The following is a 24071-nucleotide window of genomic DNA, read 5'->3' on the forward strand; positions in this document are numbered from 1 at the left end:
ATAAAGACTTGCTTACTTTACTACTACTTCCTACTTCTTGTTTGCACACTACAAAAACTGCTTAACTAATAAAATCTAACCAAGTGGTATTAATCTATCAAAATCAAAAAAGTGTTTTTTTCTGCAGTATTTTTCTTCCCTTAAAGAGTCCACAGGTACTCATGTTTTTTTGTGACCAGATGAAATAACTCACTTTGGCTTGGTCTCAGCGTCTGTGACCTGTCGGATAAAAATGGCATCCTCTGGGTGTGTGATATCACCCTGCTCCTGCATATAAGATGAAGCAATTGCAAGGAGGCTTCCATCAATACTGAAAGCCAAAGATGCAATGCTGGTGGGATAGCGGTGGAACTGGCACAGACGCTTCTTGTTAAAGGGATCCCATATGTTCACAAAGCCATCAGAACCACCTGTCAATGGAAATAAAAGACTTAACAAAAGATCTGGCTGTACAAAAGGGTAAAAATCAAATGCTAATCAACATACGTTAGCAAGTAGGTAAAGCAAGGCAAGTTTATTTATATAGTACATTATATACACTGGGAAATTCAACACTTCAAAACATACAGTTTAAGTCATATAAACTCCCCACAACTCACAACTTCAATATTTTACAACATAATGAATGGTACTTCGAAAAAGTTTTATTTTAGATAGATTTCTGCTGGGCTATACATCTTAGTGAATGTCTAATAACAGCTCTTAGCCGTCATTGTGAAGAGCATGCATATGGTTGATTCCGCCATTTTTATAGTTAGAACATAAGTGTTCCCATTTATATGATGTTTCTACTGTGCACAATGTTACTTCACTATATTTATACATGGGTTAGGTCACAGCCAGGGAGTCAGGATTTGGAGGGTTAGCTTCAGCCACTTAGCATGGCATTTGGCCGCCGACATTTTTGAAAACATGGCGTTACATGGTTGCAACTTCCAGCACCAGTTTTTACATGCTGATTGGTAGATGCAGTGTTTCCCATACATTTATTTATTTGTGGCGGCCCACCACAATATCAACATTGACCACCACACAATGATTTTCCTGGTTGTACTAAATTGTGCTTAAATCTGGTTAGAATCATAACCGCGCTGCACAAATTTGTTAAAAACTGTTGCATTCGAGTTAATTCTGCAAACCTATCACCACAAATAGAATTCAATTCTGTGGGACACACCGAGATAACAGCTCATGCACGAGTGTAGTGTTGGGCACGAGCGTTCTCGCACGTCCATGTTGGTTAAGCATATTTCTGGAACTACCTACTTGGATACCTACCTACTTGGATTAAGCTACTGATACTTGACTTAATGCCTACATTGTTTAGGCCGTATTATACCAGACTTTGTGGTAAATAATACAAAAAAGTAAATGTTGTCATATACTATTATTTGTGGGTTGACAAGGTAACTGATTATGACAATACATTTATGCATAGCAATTACCTATATCCAATTATTAGCCTAGGCCTACTCATTTTTTGGTCTATAGCGAAAGGCGTATTATGAAGCACAGCTGAAGACGCACGGTCACGAGATGTTAGCAGCAACTCCTCTGCAGAATAAATGTCTTTAGGTTTTTTTTATTCAGTCATTCAAACATTATTGGGGTAAGGGTTGCTTTTTTCAGGCGATGTTTTTGATGGTAACCCATTGTCAGTCAATAGTAAAGTAATTAACTGTGTATAACTGTTTTGACGTTGACTATGGCACCACGGTGAAGTTGGGATAAATCCCATTAGGATCATCAAGTGCCCACATGGTCATTTGGGGGTCCAAATATGGGGTTCCAAAAGAGTCACCTCTGCCGGAGAGGGTTTTTGGACCCCCATAAAACCCCCACCAGTGGTACCATACCCTTCAAATTCATTTTGGCAAGAGCAAGGTTCCCACACATAACAAATAATCCTGTTAAGAACAAATATAATCATTAAAGGAGAATTCCGGTTTGATATTGACCTAAAGTGTGTTGAAACATGATACTGAGTGTGAACGTATGTCTCATAGCTCATCTCTGCTTGCCCCCTGCACTCAGAAATCTGGTGCTAGTTAGCCGATGCTACCAACAGTTTTTCAAGGGGGGTGCCTCGGGCATCAGCCTAGCCATGCAAATAAATCACTGTTTTACACCATTTACAAGGCTCAAAGTAGCTCCACACTTCATTGGTAGATTTCCGAGGGCCTTGACATTTAAAACGAGACACTAAGAACTTTGAAAAAGCACTGGTAGTTTATTTACAAGACGATTTATACAGACAGTACCTTCAGGAAGTTTACCGTTCATCGCCATCTTGAATTTAGTCACGATAAGTCGAGCGACGAGTACAAATGAACAGGTATGATAAGGGATACGATTCCAAAAATAATTCCGTGGAAATGCATGGATTCCAGTTGCTGCTACTGGAAGCAACTGGAATCCATGCATTTCCACGGAATTACTGCACAGTACAGTCATAGTAGAAGATAGAACTAATAGGAAAGTGTACCTGTGGCAAAGGTGTTGTGAATACTGTGAAAAGAGATAGCGTTGACAGGGTAGACCTGCTCAATGCCATTCTCCTTCAGACGGTGACATTTAAATGCATATTTCTTCTTCTGCACTTCCAGACTGGGATCCAGATACTCCACAGCCACCCTTCCCTCAATTGAGCTCAAAACATAACCCTGCAGATGGCATAAACCACATACAACTAAACAGTCAGTTATTATTGCCCATTCCAAAAAAAAAAAATGTTAGAATCTCACACACACACATGTATGTTGGAAAAAAAAGAAACAATGGCTCTATTTATATGCATATAATTCACTCATGACTGAATGAAACATAAAAGTAAAATAAACAGAGAAACTTACACTGCAAAAACTGCTTGTGTATTAATTATATATAAAACTGTTAAGCTTATATCAAGATCGAACAATGTTGATGGTATTGTTTTTAGTATAAAGAGACTTACCTAGCACTTTCCTGTAAAACAATACCAAATAGATTGTTTGATCTTAATATAAAGATTAATAACACTTGGTTAGATTTTATTTTTTGCAGTGTACTGTATACATACAGTATTATACTGTGTTATCATTTGCATCATGTCTACATTAAATTTGGTTTAATTTACAAAAACAAGGAAATAACAAGGCAAACCTGTTTGTTTGGAAAAGCACGGATGCAACGAGTCTGATACTTCAGACTAGACTCTCTTCTCTGCTGGACATAACCCATGTTTCTGAGGTCCCATACAAGCACCCTCCTTCCAGCTGTTCCCACAATAAGTCGATCTCCAGCAACTGACAGAGTGTAAACCTTTGGAAGGGGAAATTAATGATAATGCTACCATAATACTTAAAATAATATAGACAAATACCTTCCCAGGTCCCATATCTACTATATTTTCCATTTTTGGTATGCCTAGGAACATGACAAAATGCAAAAAGTGCAAGGACATTGCCAAAACCACAAAGGCACACAGAACATTTACTCTCTGAAGACACTATAAATTAGCATGGCCCACACTCGCCTAGTATCTCCACTCATATTCATTTCACTGAGATACTAGTCTGGCTCCTCTGAGTGCATTTACATTTCCCTAAGCTGGGATGGTGGGCTAGTCAGTGGTGAGAGGGGATGACGCTAGTTTTGAAAATTGAACGTGGCTGCGGTAAACGGTAGTAGAAATGTCTGCAAACATGAAACAATTCAGAAGATTGTGTAAAGTTATACAGCAAAGGTAACACTGTTCCCTGCCCACCAATATGGTTTATTATTAGGTGGTAACATTAGGAATCCCAGATCAATGTGACTGCATTAACTTTGGTTTGGCAGGACCAATAATTACAATGCATTACGATGAACATTTCCTAATTGTGAGTACCCAGACTCTTCAGGAAGTGAGTTTGGTGAAACCAGCCTAACTGTAGGTATAATCAAAAGAGACTACAAACTACTAGAGAGACATTTCAACTTGGCATTAAATGTCTTATCAGGTCTTGATTATAATGTATGGCTCCCTCTTTTCTAACTAATTTTACATTATAAACAGGTAGCAGTTAGGGTTGGGCTGATGGACAAGGTCATCGTCCATTGTGATGGTTGACCAACATCACGGCCGAAAGCAACCATCGTGATGCCACTCCCCCAAAAGCCAGACACACACTTAATCTATAGACCAGGGGTGTCAAACATGCAGCCCGCTAGATGGTTTAATCCGGCCCCAATCTTGTAGAGAAAAGATTTATGAGGATGCCAAAAAAAAGAGTAAATCTCTAGCCCATTCCAGTGAGGAGTTGTGCATTTTCGAAGAAATAACCGAAATGCTCAATTCAGCCGCTAAGGTCAGCCAAAAAAAAGTTGTCACTCAGTTTTACGATTTTTACGTTTTTTTTAGGCTAAAACATTTTATGTCACTTACTGCAAACATCACCGACCTATAACCAACCGCTATAGCTGTCTGTGTCCTAAATACACTGTAAAAAAAAAACATCTCTGTGGACAGCCCAGGCTCCAAAAATGGCAACAAAAACAACCTGGGCAAACCTAGCCAAACAAACAAAGCATCGCTGAAGGTTATCAAACGTAGGCCTACACTTGAATGACATTGTGAAATGTGCTACTCAGGATTTTAACCTGATATTGATGCTCTTGTGAAGGTTAAAAGATGCCATGTTTCAGGAGCCAGCAGCAGCCGATAGACTTCGGTGAGAGAAAGCGGGGAGAGAGGTTAATCAGCATGAATATTGCTGATGAATATTGTGCAGTATATTATTCTCAGATTCAGTAGGGCTAGCCCTAGCGTACAAAATAGTTTGATCTGATGTAACCTAATTGTATCAGTTGATCGTATTGCTTATGCACTGCTAAATGTTTGTTTATTTTATTTTATTTTTCATAAATTTGCACATTTAGATTTTTAAGGTAGGATGTTTACTTTCTTTATAGCTCAAACTTGAGTTTAGTGAGTTGGTTCAGGTGGTCAGGTTTAAAACTATATCCACTCAACTGTATAAAAATAAACCAGTTGTTTATAAGAGTGAAATGCATTTTATTTCAATTCCATTGGCCTCTGTGAAAAAAAAAGTGTAATAATCTAATATAGATCCCTTGTGAGCAGTGATTATGTAGGCTCAAATATAGGCTGAAGGATAAAGCATTGCCTACTGAAAAAAAAAAATCTTTACACAAAATTTTTCCTCTGCAAAGATGGAAAATATTATCGAATTAATTATTTCAAACACACTGAATGACTAGGCTATCCGATAACAATTACGGATCATCATTAATTTAGTGTTGTTCATTGAGTGAAAAGATCCAAATAGCGGGGATAGCCAGAACAGATTAAATCAAACGTAATTGACAAAGAGATTGTATCACACTGAAAGCTGAATTTTGTCACTAGCAACCTATATCTGCCCTATGTCAAACACAGTTGCATTTTCAGCCCTGACCAAAACCGTTCAGGAATTATTTATGCAAAAGTGGAACATGCAAATGTTTAAGGCCATCTGATCATAACGTTAGCGTGCACAGTCTGCACCATACTGGCTTAAACAGACGATCTGACTGGTTTTAGAAGATTAAATACAACCCGAAACTAAAACCGACCAGACCTGTAGCCACACCAGGCGTTTAAAAGAGACAGGCGTCTATTTGGGAATCGGCTATTATTTGAAGTTTTAGGGTATGCAAGTATATGTGGAACCCAAAATGGATATCTTACATGAAAGTCCATGCTGAATATATTTAAGTATATGCAGAAAATATAAGAAAGTGGCCAATATTGAACATTTATTCATATTTTGCAATATATTGATAAATACATGGAAATATTTGTAATGTTTGGAAATATTTGGAATGTTTTCAAGCTGCTTATATGTGGATATGTTATTTTTCTGTGCATGCATGTAGGCTACTGTGAAATTCCTGTCCATAGGCGGCAGGTGAGGTTGAGGTTTGGGTAGGCTATGTCGTGGGTTCGTACCAGAGGTGGGAGTAAGCCACACATGTGCAAGTCACAAGCAAGTCTCAAGTCTTAACCTTCAAGTCTCAAGCAAGTCCAAGTCATTTTTTGTGACAACCAAGCAAGTCAAGTCAATTCATAGATTACAGTAGGTCAAGCAAGTCATAGCTTGGGTCAAGCAAGTCAAGTCATAGCCAAATCATACAAATTCATGATGATTTACCCACGTTTTCATTTTAAAATAAGCTACAATAGGCTAGTTATGAACTGCTGGAGTTGTATTTGTAACAAACAAATAGACATTGCATTCATTCAAGCCACATACATCTGAACAGTTTATAGAATAAGATGAAATGTATACGAATAAAAATAAATGTATTTCAAGTAGACCGATTATAAAATAGCCTATTATTGTTTCAATATGCCTCAAATATAAAGGTAAGCTACATCAAATCATGAAAATATATTCAAAACAGTTCAAGTTAGACCTGTGCTGACCCGTCACATCTCCAGGGACCCAAATGTTGAAAAAGTGAACTAATCAATCAAACGCTGCCGCCGACGTCACTGCCAAACTTTGACAAGCGCGATAGCGCAATGGTTTTTAGGAGGGTTTAGGACTGTCAATGCTATATCATAATATACATAAGCCTAACATGTGAAGTAAGCTACTTTTCTGTGCTGATTGCTGGCAGTTAGCTAGGCCTACTTACTGTTGTTACTACTAGGCTGTAACGTACTGTAGGCTATGGAACAGGGACGTGTTTAAGAGGGAGGGAGAAAGAGAGGCGCTTACTTTAGGTTACATTGGCAACATTTTCGCTAGCATATCAAGATTAAACTTAGACAAGAAAATGTTTCACTTTGCCATTTCACACATTTTAACCTAATGGCATTAACTAAAAAGCATAAAGCAAACTCTTAACATGCCACAAATTTGACAGTAGGTTTCTAACACGACTAATTCTGATGGATGAAAATCAATGTGGTGGTGGTTATGTCGCTAATTTGCGCACTTGCAGACTGCTGTTCATTTCTCTTTTGAATTGTCAGATACATCATCTATGTAGCCAAACATTATTATGTTTTGGTATAAACGGAGAGCCTTCCATACTGCAAGTTAGCCTACTGTACCTCAGTCTGTCTCATTTGATCTGGCACTTGCTGTTGGTCTGTCGCGTCACTTGGTAACAATGACAGGTTCGCTCATGTGACGCATGCAACAGCACCTAAGCAGATTTTCTAAAATCGTAAAGTTACGCCTTAATATCTATGAAAAAAAGTCAAGTCATTTCTAGTCATTTGTCTCAAGTCTAAGTCAAGCCACAAGTCATGAATAGCAAGTCCAAGTCAAGTCAAGTCTTTTATACATGTTGATCAAGCAAGTATCAAGTCCTAAAAAATGCAACTCGAGTCTGACTCGAGTCAAGTCATGTGACTCGAGTCCCCCATGTCTGGTTCGTACTGTATATGGAATAGAAATGGTATATTATAGAAATAGTCTGTTCCCATATTCGCAGTAATGTTGCCCTGACGACCTCACATTTTGATACCACATCTGTTTAGAGATCGCTGAATTAGTAATGGCCAATTAAATTAACGCAGTGCTTGAAAGTAACTATGGAAATAAGATTAATGGAAAGGTTTGGTCTCACCAAACCAGCGACCAGTTTATTAACAATTTAAGTGAACTGCGACCTGGCTGACGCGGTCATAAAAATAAGCGCAGTAACCTAGGCCTAGGTCCAGGCTGCAGTTGTAAGTCGACATCATGACAGTGCTATAATAGTGAATCCTGTAATATAAAAAAGTTTCTCCCCTACACCACCAACCAAAACAACCACTGACCTAAAGCAGTGTTTCCTCTATGTTTATTTCAGCATGGCGGCCCGGCACGGTTTAATTAATACCCCCACGGTATCAGAATCAGGGCAGACGCACAATAGTTGCAGTTGCTTTTTAAATAATCCTCAGTGTTTCCTCTTCATTTAGTGGTGCCACTGCTTCAGAATTAGGGGAGACACAAAATATTGTCTGGAAGCATAGTAGGCTAAATGCCCTCCGCTGGCTGCTGAAAACTGCAGTTTAACAATACACAGCAATGCTAATCCGAGGTACCGGTCTAGTTTTATTCCATCAATATATTGTTTTTATAGACGTTAGTGGCATGCTCCATCAAGAGCTTCCATGTGCTACGCATGTTTGTCAACATCGCAAAAACTACAATTGCCACACAACTTGGTGGAAAGGTGTGGTGGAAAGGAAAACCCATTCATTTCTGAAGCTGATCGTATTGAAAGTATTTCCCATTTCATAGCATATTAGCTCGCTCGCAACAGCAAAAATGAAACTGGATGTCTCCGCAAAGACACCGCTGTTACAGTAGATGCGCACTCAATTGCGAATCGACGCAGTAAAAAAGCAACGACAGGTAGTAACAAAGGTAAATTGGTTTAAAGCAAAACTTGGCCAAAAACATTTTGTATGCACTCGCGGTGATGCCCTAGTAGGCCGAATGTGAATCGCGGACTATAATGTAGAGGAGATTTGCACCAAATAAAGGCAGTGTTGTGGGTTGTGTTTCTACCACATGTTGGCACAAAACTTTCTTTCTGTCATAAACAAAGTAAGCTAAGTGCTTTTTCCATTGTCAACGGTATGTTCAAGTGAAGTAACGTGAGTGTTACGACCCTGTATTTTGAAAATAGTCACCTGTGGAATCTATTGGAATTTTGAAGAATTATTGCTATTTTTTTCCCTTTATTTGTTTGGTAATTTTTCTATGGACCCCTCTGCTTGTGTTGTGTTCAAGACACATCATTACATTTATGGTCCATTCTCAACCACTGCCTCTGCTTCCTTGGTCACACCCACTTTGATTGAAGGTAACTCCGCTCGGTACCGTGACAGTCAGACAGAAGATGGGCCTGTCCTTAGTTTCTGAATTCTGTCCCTCTCAAGTCACGTTAGGCTAAATGGTGTGATTAGCAACTAGAATTTTAAAAAATTGCCGCCACTGTTAAAAACAAATCTAGCGGAAACACTGTAAAGAATCACTTTATTATTGATAGGGTGGCGCCGGCGACAATAGGCTAGGTTAGTCAATCCAGTGCTTTTTAGAGATCAGTGAAACCAATGAACAGGCACAGCCAGAGGCTCATTCACAAAACGTAAAAGAACGCAATAGGAGGGGAAGGTGGTCATACTGGCACAAACCTATAACTAGGCTACAGGCAAAACACGGGAGACACGGGTATTTGTATTCTTTAACTTAAGCCTTGTGCGCATAATACAATATCAAGACAGAATTTTTGGGTAGGCATTTAAATCTACCCAAGCCTGTTCCTGACACTTGTTAAAAATGCTGTGGTTGGACTAATTAGGCCTTGGAGCAATGGGACTTATGTTGTCAGAAAAATGAGAAATGCTGAGTGCGGAAAAAGTTGAGGTTTAAAATAACGTTCACTGTGCTTTCTTTTACGTTTCTTCCTCAATAGCACTATTGCTTTAATTCTTCATTCAGAGCTGATGAGTCAGTCAGTCAGCCTCTGCGTAAAGAAATAGGCCATAGCCTACATTTGAACATTTTGACAACTCTTAGCCTATATGATTACAATGAATTTTGATAAAAAAGATTGGGATAAGATTGATTTATTTACAGACTTATCTCCATTAAAACCTTTAATACATTTGGCTATACAACAAAGAAACTTTAAGCACATCTAAATAAATATACTATGTTAAATAAATATATATCCATGTATTTATCAATATATTTCAAAATATGAGTAAATATTCAATATTGGTCACTTTCTTATATTTTCTGCATATACTTAAATATAATCAGCATGGGCTTTCATGCAAGATATCCAGTTAAGGTCTTTTGCCTTTTGCAGGGCAGTATAGTTCATACCCATATCAACTTAATGTTAATTTTCTTTTGACCAATATGTTTGTTCTGACTGAAAATTACACGGTCACATGCCAAAAGATTTTAAGGCAATGTGGTAGAAATATGGAATCAAAAAAAAAGTGTTTTCATCTTTTTAAAAAAAATGTTTATGAAAAAACGGCATGCCCTAAAATCTATTATGGCGCCAAAGTAACGAGCCGATTTTATTAAGGTCAGTGAAGATATTAATCTGTTAGTCAAGTCAAGTCAAGTCAGATTTATTTTTAAAGCGATTAGTGATTTTAAAAATTAGTCCAATTTCCAAACCAGCTGAAAATGTCCAAGGGCAATGATGATCCGTGAAAACTGCGCACAGAGCTGTGTCTTCACAACCGATGCAATGCCAACAAAGTTCTTTAGCAACTGATCAACCCGGTCACTGGCAGTCTAGAGATAACGTTAACGTTAGAAGCTAGGCCTTGTAGACCGCAGTCTGGAGATGACTGGAGCACAGTCCAAAGTACTGGGCGATCGTGTAGATCCGCAATTCGGTGGACTTAACAGCGACCGTTTGTTGCTCTGTGAGATTGCAGCTCTTCACCGTTAACGTTAGTCTGCAGTTGGCAGCAGCTTTCGCAGAGTAGCTAGCCTAGGTCCAGCTGTCCCGAGAGATCCCCTCGACCAGACAGTGAAGTGCTGCACCGCTCACGGATAGATGGAAGGATGTCCGATGCCAAGCTAGGGCAAAAGCTAGCCATAGCTGACATCAGCTGACTTAGAAGCAGTAAAAAGGACTAAGAATAACACGAAAACTATCAAAAATAGCGTAAATAAATAGGGAAAACATTTAACTAAACAAACCAATACAAAAAATAAACATGACATTACATAAAATTACGAACATTACATAAACACAAACAAAAACATGATGCCAGACGGAGCGGCGTGTCTCGCCAGCGTCCCCGTAACCTAGCAACTACTGTTGGGGAATAGCTGTACCAAAAGCTCCGTTTTGGAGAAATTAAGCTGGAGGCGACGCGTTCATCCTGACGGAAATATCCTTAAAGGATAATTTAGTTAGTTTTAGATAGTTTTGAATCGGCTTTGACTGTTTCAGAGTGGCTGGCAATGGGCATGCACAAACATGTCCTTAAAACAACCCTTAACGTCCGTTTTCAAAACTGTGCAACTCACCGATCTATCTGCAGTCACACAGACAGGGAGGCTAGAAGCGTTTTGTTCGCGTTGCTGAGTTCATAGTTTGTCATTTGTGACCTCATACATGAATTTTGTATGTACTGAGTTCATAGTTTGTCATTTGTGACCTCACACATGAACACATTACTAAAGTATTAGGTACGGTTGGCACATCATTATGAATTATGATGTATTAAGCATGATCATGACTATTTATGTGATTTTTAATGATCCGGAAAGAACCACGGGGCGGGAATTGAACCCGGGTCGCCGGCGTACGGTGCAGGTGTCCCAGCCAGTCGCGCCACTGCTGGGGCCAATGACTATTTATTTTTCTGCCAAAAATGTGGTCATCACTGCTCAAATTCTGATTTGAACATAACATTGGAGTTCTCTAAACACATCATTTATTCACTACTTTAGTTGAGGGGCCACAGACATGATGAATGCATGAGAAATTAACCTAAAATTCATGTAATCATGATGATCATGCTTAAGAAATCATAATGATATACCCATCACACCTAATGCTTTAGTTGATGTGTTGTTCATACATGAGGTTAGGGCTGGGCGATATGGCTGAAAACTGTATCACAATATAAGTATTTTGTATCAGTCGATATCGATATTTATTGTTTTTAAAAAAAAAAAAAAAAAAAATCTATTTCAGATAAGGACCAGAAGAAAAAAAAGTTTAATTTAAACACTTTTATTTTAAACTTAACCTTTCTCTGATTTTAATCACCTCAGTTATCAATCAAAGCAAACAGGGAAAAGAAATAGCAACACAATTATGAAAAACACTCAAATAAATAAGACTGAATGACAAGCAGCACTGGTTAAAGCATGGAAATATTGTAAACAAAGTAGCTTAATTTGCTAGTTTATCATAGTCTACTGGTTAGGCTGTTCAATTTACCCACGTGTGTAAGTTTCAAATTAATACTTTTTCTCCTTGGAATAGGCCCGTTTGAGTCTTGAAAAATACTTTTCCATTTGCATCGGGATTGAGATGATTAGTACTTAGCAGTCAATTTGAATGCAACAGTTTTGAACAAATTCGTGCAGCGTGCCAATGATGCTAACCGGATTTAATAGCAATTTAGCCAGTCGTCTTGCACGATTGTGAATGTTTGGATGTGCATGCTGAGGAGGTGTGCGCCTGTTGAGACGGGGAGAGAGAGAGAGTGCACAGGGCAAGGACTCGAGTCTGTTCTATCGCCTACTCTGATAGAGTTGCACATACTAGCTACAATGCAAGATATATTTAGCCTGTTTATTTATGGACAACGTAAGGCGGGAGGTGTGTGCTGCTTTTAATTATCGGATGTTCTATCGAATGTATTTTTCATTGATATCGATTACATGTCTATTGCGATATCGCTATCGTTTAATCGCCCAGCCCTACATGAGGTCATCATGAATGAGAGTATATTAATTCATGTCAATTCCTGATGATTCATAGGATATAAAGGAATGAGGTAATGCATAAAATCATGAATTAATTCATGATAATTCATGTACAGAGGGTCCCCGTTAAAAATTGACACTTCATTCACGATAATGGTGATTCACGCAGCTGGGTGACATGTAAGTACAACTGCAGCCGCTTGGGGGCAGCATAGTCCGCTGTGGCGTTCAACGGTCGAACTGGACGGCGCATTCGACAGCAAGGGCTGTGATTGGCCGAGTTTTCAGTGCGTTTCTCTGTTTTTAGCAGCCCCTGCAACATGCTAATCCACTGTAGCCTAAGCTTTGTACATAATGTTAAACATAGTTTTGGATTCAGTGGCAAGATTTCTTGATTGTATAGTGCCTGTCTCTCAGTAATGTTTTAAAATGAGAGCTTCGTCAGCTGGCAGTAGGCTACTTTGTCGGTAGTCATGAGAAGTTCGCTTGCTAACAGAACATAAAAATGCTGCCCAGAAACCTTGTGAATAGTTCTGACACTAACGAGGTTGAAATATAGCCTTTGCCTACAGCATCTCCTTAACAGTAAAGTTAACAAAATGACAGCATTCATATGACAAAGGAAAACGAATCCGGTCACTCAAGACTGTGCCGCAGCCGTGGGGCAGAAGACGCTTGGTGGCCGTCCACAACGTTATAAACTTAACCTAAATAGTCGGCTGCTGTAAGCTACAATCGGATTTTATTGTATACCCCTGTTGTCTCAATGATGATAACATCTCATTTCCGACTATATTTCAAAGTGTGCCGTTCATTTGCATTATTAACATAACATCGTATATTGTCATTTTTGGCGAAGACATGCATTCCGTTAGGGATATTGAACATATTTAACATTCTCTAACCATCGTGATTTCGAATTGGTGCAGTTGTCAGCACAAAAACTCATTTTATTCTTTTGCTCTTTTGCATTGCTCTATGCTGTTCTATGGTGCTTTCTGCCTCTTGGTTGCGCACGCATGTTTTCGTGGCGTTTCATAGAAATCCATATATAATGAGCGCATAAAACGACTTGTTGACGTTTTGGGACATTAATCTACATGTAGGCTACGTTAAGCTTTAAGGATTGTATGTCCTTAATTTATTTATATAGGCCTATTTAGGCTACTTGCGCAAACCCTGGATACTTTTATTGCCACACAACAATATTGGTGGTATTTGTTACATTAGCTTCAAAAGGCACCGCTTCAGAAAGCTGCACTGCTTGTGAAAGAAGGGGGTGGGGGAGGGGAGCTTGCAGCCAAGTGTCGGAAAAATGCATAGCCTACAACACAGAACCCGCTTCTCGCATTAGTCACTGACAGTAGACACGCTTCCAGCCTAATGACTTTCACACATTTTGAATGTCTTTCTATAGGCTAAGCATATAATGGAGATAGAGTAGAAAACTGGATTTAACTAAACAAATGTAACTAAGTAAACTGATTGTTTACTCTACAGTAGGCTATGTTCCCCCTCTCAGGCTGTACAGTAGGCCTATTGAAAGTAGGCTAATGAGCTCAATAGACACGTTAGCGCTTCCATTAGGAAACTTTCGTTGCAGACTTTCACAACTGATTGTTTAGCCTACAGTAGCCTACTGTAGGCCTACTCTACAGTAGCCTAGGCTATAGGTTATGTTCCCCCTCTCAGGCTGTACAGTAGGCCTATTGAAAGTAGACTAATGAGCTTAGACACATTAGCGCTTCCAGCCTAATGACTTTCACACATTAATGATTTACAGTAGACACATTAGCGCTCCACGCAGTGGCGTAACTAGGCCTAGTAGGTGCAGCAAGTGCAGTCGCACCAGGGCCTATGACCTCCGTCGCTACCCCCGCAATGCAATTGCTGGAAAATTCTATACCGGTCCTTTCTGACTACCTGCGTGCCTTTGACCAGGCCAAGGCTACAGCGCAGACACTCGCAAATAAATGGGGGTTCAGAGTACATTTGAAAATGTGAAGAGTGAAGCGTCACTTTGACGAACTATTGGAAGATAAACGCTTAACCGATGCAGAGAGATACTTAAAAGTGCAGGTATTTAATGCAACTCTGGACATCATAATCAGTCAGCTCTCCCAAAGATGTGCAAGCATGCGGGAAACTTGTTATGTGTTTGAGTCTTTACGTCCTATGATCCTTCAACTCGCCGGTGATGATGAACTGCTTGAAAAGGCAGTAGCCTACGTTTGTCAGACCATTATAGCATGGACATTGCACCGACATTCCCAACACAACTCCTCTCATTTAGGTCTTGCTTTAAAGCAGAGATTTCACAGAAGTCATCTATTTTTCAACTTGCCAAAAGGCTGGTGGTAGATTATGACAGTGTAACATCCACATTCGGGGAAGTGTGTACTGCTCTCATGTTGTTTCTACATTGCCTATGACTGTGGCAACAGCTGAGCGATCTTTTTCCAAATGTTCAACAATTGCTGGTGTACAGGCTATAATCAATTAGCTAAATCATTTGTCCAGCTGTTTAAACATTTTTTCGTGTTACATTCAAACGCAAAAGGTGCTTTGATATATTTTGTTTAAACGTTGGCAAGCAGGCATGCTGCGGTTGCAATGAATGAGGATAATTGGTTTTATCTGCGGTGTTATTTTTTGCATTTTGAATATGACTCGCTCCAGCACGTCTACTTTTTTGCACGGTGCTTTCTTAAAGGAGCTGCACCATCTTACAACAATTGCATCTACATTTTCATATTAGAATGTTTTGTCAAGTGTAAGCTTAAACTACCGTGATCAAATTAAGTTTCCGTGCCCCCGCTGAAAGTCTCTTATGCTCTTATCGTTACACTATCAAATCTATAAGTAACCGTGACAAATAGGGTATAAGATATATAAACTCACGCTATTGTATTATCATATATGTTTGGTAATGGCTCAGCTTTCTCTGATTGTTCTACTGACTTGGAAACTGCATCATGGAAGCAGTAAGTCAAGTCGCATCAAAAATAGTAGTGGCAGAACTCCAAAGTGACACCTTGTGGTTGTTTGTGTCAACTGCCGTTTGTGCCATTTCTGCTGAGAAAATGGGGATCGTGATTCCTGAAGGAACCCGTCCAAACTTAACGGGGACCCACTGTACCTTTACCATAAAGTGTTATGCCCATGGTTAGTAAAATGATTGAATGTGAATTAATAGCTAGATGAATAACTTTATAACTAGTGCAAGTTCAAGTTACTTTATTTGTACCCAGAGGTAGATTTTTGTTTGCAGTATAGAGTGCTTCAAGAGAATTTGCCAGAACAAGAGCACAGAGGATGCCATCTTTACGGCAATTCCCTCCACCCTGTCCCTCCTAGACAATAGCAACACCTATGTGAGAATGCTGTTCATTGACTTCAGTTCAGCATTCAACACCATTATCCCCTCCAAATTGATCACCAAACTCAGTGAAATGGGCATCAATACCTCCCTCTGAAACTAGATTCTGGACTTCCTAACCAACAGACCGCAGTCTGTTAGATTAGATAACCTCACCCACTCAACCTTCACCCTGAACACCAGCGTGTGCTGAGCCCTCCTTTACTCCCTTTTCACCTACAACTGCATATCTGTACATGGCTCTAACACCATTGTCAAGTTTGCAGACAACACTACAGTGATTGCCTTCATCAGCAACAATAATGAGACAGCCTGCAGGGAGGAGGTCCAGCACCTAACATCGGGAAGCACCGACAACAACCTGGCTCTCAACACCAAGAGGACCAAAGACCTCATTGTGGACTTCAGGAAGTCAAAAGCTAGCACACAAAGCCCCATCCTCATAAACAGGACTGAGGTGGAGCATGTCACCAGTTTATGTGTCTGGGTGTCCACATCTCTGTGGACCTCTCTTGGACCCTCAACACCTCTACCTTGATCAAGACGGCTCACCAGCATCTCTTCTTCCTGAGGAAATTAAAGAACACAACCTCTCTCCTCAGATCCTGGTGAACTTCTAAACCTCTACCGCTGCACCATTGAGAGCATCCTCACCAACTGTGTCACAGTATGGTATGGCAACTGCTCTGCCTCCACCCGGAAAGCACGGCAGAGAATGGTGAAAACTGCTCAACACATCACTGGTTCCTCACACCCCTCCATCAACGCCCACCCCGCCTCCCCGGTGCCTCCTTGCCTGGGCCTGTTGAGGTGTCCATGTCAATGGCAACCTTCACAGGGACAACAAGGAGGCGAACATTTTGCCCCTATCCCACCCATAGTATTCTATTTATATTTATAAATGTACATACTGTAATTACACTTGAACATAGCGATATTCTATATATACGGTTCATACTGCACATACACACACACACACACATATATATATATATTTTTTTTTTCCCTTTTTTTTTTTTTTTCAGTACTCTGCACAATGACAATTAAGGTGAATCTAATCTAAGATAATCTAATCAAATGAAACATGTGACTGCTGGCCATCTTTCCCATTTGGAATCAAGGATATGATGCTAGCTTGTTAGTTAATGGTTGTTTGTAATTAGTTTAAAGGAACTCCAATGATTTTAAACTCCAAACATGTGTCCACCCACCACGAAGAAGTTGTTTACCAATGAAGCCAGGCCAGGCTCTTTGCCAAAGAGGACCGTAAACATAGTCAAGAGTATGGTTCACGAGATGATAATAAGGCTAATTAGCATAATAATATATTTTTTTGCATTTTTATATTTTTCATAGCCTTTTTATTTATTGCCCACGGGAGATTTCTGAGATGCACAGGTGTGAACAATATTAATTTATTTACATGGTATAATGATGCCCGTCCGAAGAAAGTGCCCAAAATAGCCATTTTGGCAGCCATTGTGTTTATGCCAATTAGATGGTCAAAAACTCAAAATTCTGCTTGGGAACAGGGCTAGTTGGATACAGCACATGTTAATTATGATAAAAAGTCCTGTTCCCAACAAGCCCAATACTGAGCCATGCATATTTAGGTCATAATTCATATGCAACAACTTATTTAAGAACTATGAATAAGGGGTAATTAGGCATAAAAAAAAAAATGTCTTGGGTTCCGGTTTCCGACCGACCCTGTCAATTTATGTGCGACCCAAATTTATTTTATGAGCTTGGGGAAGAAATAACACTAAATACATTAAATAAATCCACAAATAAAAGGCGAACTATAACTAGAAATGCAATTCCAAGGAATTACCAGTGCATGAAAATGCTAAAGTTGTGATGTAAAATATCATGTATAGTTAAAACAGATAATACAGAGATGGTTACTACGGTGATGCTAGGATAGACATGGTGGTTGCATAGCTTAATAAAAGTTGGTAGTTTAAAAGTAGACTGTTTAAAAGCTGAATGTAGACAGTTTAAAAGTTGTTGATAGACAGTAGATAGTTTAAAAGTTGTTGATAGACAGCTAGTTTAATAGATAGTTTAAAAGTAGACCGTTTAAAAGTTGAAGGTAAATAGTTTAAAAGTTGTTGACAGACTGGAAGTTTAATGAATGTTGATATTCAAATAGTTTAATGGCTGTGTATAGGTAGATATTTGACAATAACTGAAAGTTGGAATGGCTCTAATGTTTGCTAGCAGTTATGCTAAGATTTTTAACTATGCTAACCATGCTACTTAGCTAATGTTTTATAGCAGTGCTAGCAATGCTAACATGCTAACCATGCTACTTAGCTAACTTAGCTAATGTTTTCTAGCAGTTATGTTAGTTATGCTAACTAAGTATTCTTAGCATGCTAGTTAGCAAACATGCTAAGTATGCTAACCATGTGACTTAGCTAACCTAGCTAATCATTTTTATCAGTTTTGCTAAAAATGCTAACAATGTTAACATGCTAACTAAATACAGTGGGTAGGAGTCATAGTTGATGACAAGTTAAAAGTTGTTGATAGACAGCTAGTTTAATAGATAGTTTAAAAGTAGACTGTTTAAAAGTTGAATGTATATAGTTTAAAAGTTTAAAAGTTGAATGTAGATAGTTTAAACATTGTTGATAGACAGCTAGTTTAATAGCTAGGTAGTTTAATAATAGTTTAAAAGTAGACCGTTTAAAAGTTGAATGTAAAAAGTTCAGTAGTTTAATGGGTTACATTGTTTAACAGTGGATTATTGTAGTGAGGACTTATTTTGAAACATTTTGGGCAGAGGAAACAGTTGAATAGGATGTGTAGTCTTAATTGACCCAGATTGTATGCTTAAAGCCTGAGGCTGCAGGTGGCCTGAACACCTGCCATAGGATTCTAATTGCTTAATGGCCGTATTATGATGTCATAATCGGCAATGTTAAGTCTATGGGGATTTTTAAAAAGTTTTTCTTTAATAGTTTAAAAAGTATAAAAGTTTTAAAGTTGAAAAGACATAGCAACCCGATCTGTTTGAAGACCTACGTTACAAAGTTTGAATGAAGTTTCTAAGTTAAACTGTTCAAGAGAAATTGCGTGAGGAAAAAGTGGTAAGCGGAATAATAATAAGAAGCCCAGGAAGAACAGTACAGTGCATTTTCATGCACTGTAATTACATTAATTACCAATTGCGTTATGTAGGCTATAGGGATGAGCGTATTCTCTCTTTTACAAAGTAGCCTATGCACAGCTGTTCACGAAGACGATTGTTTTTGTCACTTACCAAGGCACTCGCAATTTTGTCAAAACACTGCAACTTTTTCGCAAATTTGACCAATCATCGTAGTTTCACCGTGAAATTTCACCTACCACAACAGTCCCTCGCTCAGAATATTGAGCCAGATGGCACACTTACTTCTGCACCTTCTGCATATGACACCAAAGACTGCCCTAACGTGTTGGTTCCTCTACAGTTTTGATGACAATAAATAGAAGGCTAACGTTAATGATCTGCTTACTTGCATCTCTCAACCTGGTGTTGCTAACCTACCTAGGCTATGAAAGTAAGTTAATTAAGGCCTACTTGGTTTACTGACATTTGAGTAGGCTATGCAACCCATTGGCAAACGTTTACCTGGATATGTCCTTTTAGCTTATGTCCTGTTTGCTAGCTTGTGGGCTTAGTTTGAGTAGTGCTACCAAAATCATAGAAATGAATAAAATTGCAAGACATTACCTCTTCTATGATCCAAGAATGATTTCATTCGATTTGTTTTTTTTAACATTTATTTTAACTAATGACATAGAAGACATTCCCAATTGCATCCACATATCGTAATGCACTATGCAAAAAGTGATTTACACTCGTAGCCGAACACAGTGAGATCAATTAGATGTACACCACCAATGTAATGACATTAAACAGAAGTGTAGTCAAATAGTTTAAATCAATATGAAATTACTAGATACTTACTTGGCTATTAGTAATTATGCAGGCCACAGACTATGAATTATTAAAAAGATATGAACTTAATATGAATTACAAAATATATGAATGTATTGAAACATATGACATGACGCCATCTCTTTAGGTGACTGTCTTTTTTGGACAGTTCTACGAAAGGTTATACTGCTTTGTGAATTACCTCAGTCAAAGCATTTTCACAAATAAAGTAGGCCTACAGTGGGTCCCAGTTAAAAATTGACACTTTATTCACGATCAAGGTGATTCACGCAGCTGGGTGAAATGTAAGTACAACTGCAGCCGCTTGGGGGCAGCATAGTCCGCTGTGGCGTTCCACGGTCGAACCAGACGGCGCATTCGACAGCAAGGGCTGTGATTGGCTGAGTTTTCAGTGCGTTTCTCTGTGTTTTTAGCAGCCCCTGCAACATGCTAGTCCACTGTAGCCTACGCTTTGTACATAATGTTAAACATAGTCTTGGATTCAGTGGCAAGATTTCTTGATTGTACAGTGCCTGTCTCTCAGTAATGTTTTAAAATGAGAGCTTCGTCAGCTGGCAGTAGGCTACTTTGTCGGTAGTCATGAGAAGTTCGCTTGCTAACAGAACATAAATATGCTGCCCAGAAACCTTGTGAATAGTTCTGATTTTTTTTACTATACTAACGAGGTTGAAATATAGACTTTGCCTACAGCATCTCCTTAACAGTAATGTTAACAAAATGACAGCATTCATATGACAAAGGAAAACGAATTCGGTCACTCAAGACTGTGCCACAGCAACCAGTGTAGGCTACAGTCCTACCCAATAGGCCTACTCGAAGCAGATAGCGTTGTCTGACGGTCGAGTGGGTTAATGCACGTACAGTGGGCAGTGCTTCGACTTGGCCAGCTTCACTCGCGGTCTGCGCGTGGGATCACGTGGTATCACGCGACTTTAATTTGTATTTTCCCAGTGTGACGCTGCAACAACCCAAACAACCGGTAGATGGCTCAAATGAGCAGGGTGTCTCGTAAAAACAAATGGAGCCTGGAAAACCCTACACAGACTTCACTACAAACTTTAGCAGACTAGTTTAGAAATAATTTAATAGCCAGAAATATGCCTGCCCTGCCCTAATAAAGAAATATTTGGTTAACTGCAAGTGAATCCCGTTTGCTGCCGTAGAAGAAACGCAGGACAAATGAAACATTCTGGTTTTCTCCGAGTGTAACGATGATAGACAGACATCATTTGGACAAAATATAGAGCATATTAACCTCCGTTGCTAAGCCAAATGCCTTCCTGTTACGTCCTGTTATCACGGAGTTACAGGCGATAAACGATTTTTGATGGTCACAAGTTTACTTCATTAGCGGTTTATTTTTTTGATTATTAGAGTGTTTTTCATTTAAAAGTTTGACTTCGTGCTTATTCAGTAGAGCATTTAGTGCTCTTCCCAATCCCAGACGTTCACATTGCATGTTTGTTTGTAATGGATGCAATCGCGAGATACGCTTGTCATAGGCGCCGATACCGTGGATGCTCCGTCTCTCGGGCACCCACTGAAAACATCGAGCACCCACGTGTGAGAGCTTACAGTCCCGGCTAAATTTACATTCATTTAAAATCAAACATCGCAGTTTATGTTAAATTCAGCATCTCTCATAATGTGATTGGATATGTTGCTGTCAATTCCCTACTTCATATACTAACCACCAATGAGAGCGTCTCTCGTATGAAAATTCCTGACACTTCCCACCTGAAGAATAAACGCAAGGCTTTGTCGGGTCTTCAGCCCCGAATGTTTAAAATGTATATAGCCCTGAATATCATTTTAAAAGTAGTCTGACAAAGCTTATTGTTTTGTGACACAGCTAAACACTGGTACCTCATAGAACGTCTATAACAGACAGCTTTATGCGCAGGGGAGAGAGCGCGTGCGCGCGCACTGTGCTTTATGATTGTTGCCTTCTGATGGTATCTTGCAAATTCAACTGCATTAGGTGACACAAATTGTATTGCCTTTATCTTATAACTCCTTGTCTGAGCGACTATCAGGCCTATGGTTTTTAAAAGTCAGATGTTCCCTGACAAAGACATTCGAAAATTAAGAATGTTTATTGACTTGAAAAATACACTAATTTTTGCAAACTCCCTTCATTCAACCCTTGAAGACATCGCAGTCTGGTGCGCTATGTAGATCGTTTCTCGTACCGTTTAATTTCTCAGAATAGGCCTACAATAACGTCATCACCAAATACATCTTTTATTTTTAGTTGATCAACCACAAAGAGTAGCATAGGCCTACTGTGCACAGTGCACTGACGACTGTAGCAGCCCAACGTAACCAGTTGTTGTAGATGAGAGGCAACCCCTTGTTTCAGATAGCCTGGACAACATGTTACCTGGGTGTTGCCTACATTATTAATTAATGGTAGCCTACAATAGTTAATTGATTCGCGTAACATATTAGTTGGCTCAAAGAGTAGGGAATCAGGATGGAGAGAGTCACGCGTGTGTTGCTTTTGCGGGATCGAATCCAGTTTAATACTAGTTTTCAAAACATATTTTTTACATGTCTTTTGTCTGAGTGGCTGTAATGTAGCCGAGCGCTCATGGCGTATGAAAAGCGACTTCAAACCGCCTAAAACAACTTGTTTGTGAATGTCTGACAACTGCTGCAGCGCATGCACGCGCAAGGAAACCAGTAGGTGGAGAAACCAGAAGGCACACAACACCGGAACGATTTTAAGGCTATTTCGCATAGGCTACTCAATGGTGCTATTTCACACGCATTATAGCGACCCCCACTCACCTGGGTTAGTGGAAGGTGTTAATAGACTATTGGCGTAGCCTACAGTGGACTAGGGCTGTCAAAATTGCTCAAAAATGACTGAATGAATATCCCCTCTAAAATAAACACATGTATTCGAATATATTGGAATATCTAGGCTATATTATTTGCGCATTATGTCAGTGATGCGCATCATGTCATCTGTTTTTAACTTTTTGTATGGTTATTGCTTGACAGGGGGGGATCCCAAGCAGCTTTCAGCCATAAGGCATTTCCTAATTCACCTGACACTGATATTCAAAATGCTGAAACTATTTCGGCATAGCCTATAAGCAGTTTAATTAAATGTAATGTTAGTTGTAAACAAACGGGCTACTTGGTGAGGCTTGGCCTCACAGATGCGCTCGTGCCTTAAATGGCAATACAAATCTTCACGATAGGCCTATTAACTGACCGCCCGATTCACGTTGGCTGGGGGGCAGGGGGGGCCATCAGACATTTGTTCCCAAGGGTCTATGAATTGTTAACCCGGCCCTGACCCCAACGAACGCAACTTTCCACCTCTGAGATAGCTGAAAAGAAGTCTAGAGGACTCCTACCTCACTAGACCTACTTACTGTAGGCTGCGCAAACCACAAGCCTGCATTCGAGGCAGGCCTTCTGTTGAAGAATTTTATATAAATCCTGCGCTAACAGTAATCCTCCTACCCCCGCTACCACAGCTGTGGATAGTGTGGCATGCTCACACTTTATGTCTCCTTCTTGCAAACTAGGCCTATAGCCCAACCATTTACGTCTTCAGATATGCCTTCATAAATTTGGGCTTCATTCAGCATTTTGTTCTTCCACTGGAAATGACTCTTCTACATTTGCTGCCTGCTGCATCCTTTCTGTTTGTATTGTTTAGAACATGTTTGACGTCTTGAGTTAATGCATTAAACATTGTTTGCTGGTAACCAGCCACAAATGGCCTACAGATTCTTGCTTGCGTTCTCTCCAAAATGTGCCCGTTCTATAGGCTATCCAAGTGCATAATTCTGCGGCATAAAGCAGATGTATTTGTGTATTGTACAGAAAAATAAAAATAACCTGTCAAGCAGTCAATTGACTACATTGCAGTCAATAAGTAGTGCAAATTATGAAACCAAAACGTGGGTCATAGTTGTCTAAGCCTCTGCTGTGAGGCCAAACCCATGAACAAAGACGCATTGATATCTGCAATAGTTTTTTTTTTTTTGGCGAAACAAGCTCACAGCCGAACAAGTCATACTGAAGGGAGAGGCAACTGGCATGTGATCTCCCCACGGGCCAATGGATGTACAAGTTTTCTCCTGTGCCTATGATATTTAATCCAGTGTTTTGTCAAGTTGCAAAATGCTATTCGTTTTAACGAATTTTTATGATAGTACCCTATACAAAAAGTACTTCATACTATCTTAATTGCTTTATACTCAATACTTGACCAATGGCTATTGCATCTGTCTATTGAAAGTGAGAATGTGGCATGTAATATACTGTG

General features: G+C 39.4%; 1 protein-coding gene across 6 annotated transcripts in view; it reads right to left on the bottom strand.

Annotated features, from left to right (window-relative positions):
• The window catches only part of bub3 (BUB3 mitotic checkpoint protein), a 234451-nt gene that overhangs the window by 1123 nt on the left and 209257 nt on the right, over window positions 1-24071 (bottom strand). For 5 of the 6 annotated variants that reach the window (XM_042082920.1, XM_042082919.1, XM_042082918.1 and 2 more), the window contains exons 5-7: window positions 3142-3300; window positions 2486-2663; window positions 194-410 (exon numbers count right to left, since the gene is read on the bottom strand). In XM_042082920.1, coding sequence (XP_041938854.1) covers window positions 194-410; window positions 2486-2663; window positions 3142-3300 — 554 coding nt within the window. Of the gene's footprint in view, window positions 1-139; window positions 411-2485; window positions 2664-3141; window positions 3301-24071 lie in introns of all 6 variants that reach the window. The other variant, XR_006027116.1, reaches the window with a different exon arrangement.

Source organism: Alosa sapidissima, chromosome 24 (assembly GCF_018492685.1).
Source record: "Alosa sapidissima isolate fAloSap1 chromosome 24, fAloSap1.pri, whole genome shotgun sequence".
In the NCBI taxonomy this organism is placed as follows: domain Eukaryota; kingdom Metazoa; phylum Chordata; class Actinopteri; order Clupeiformes; family Clupeidae; genus Alosa; species Alosa sapidissima.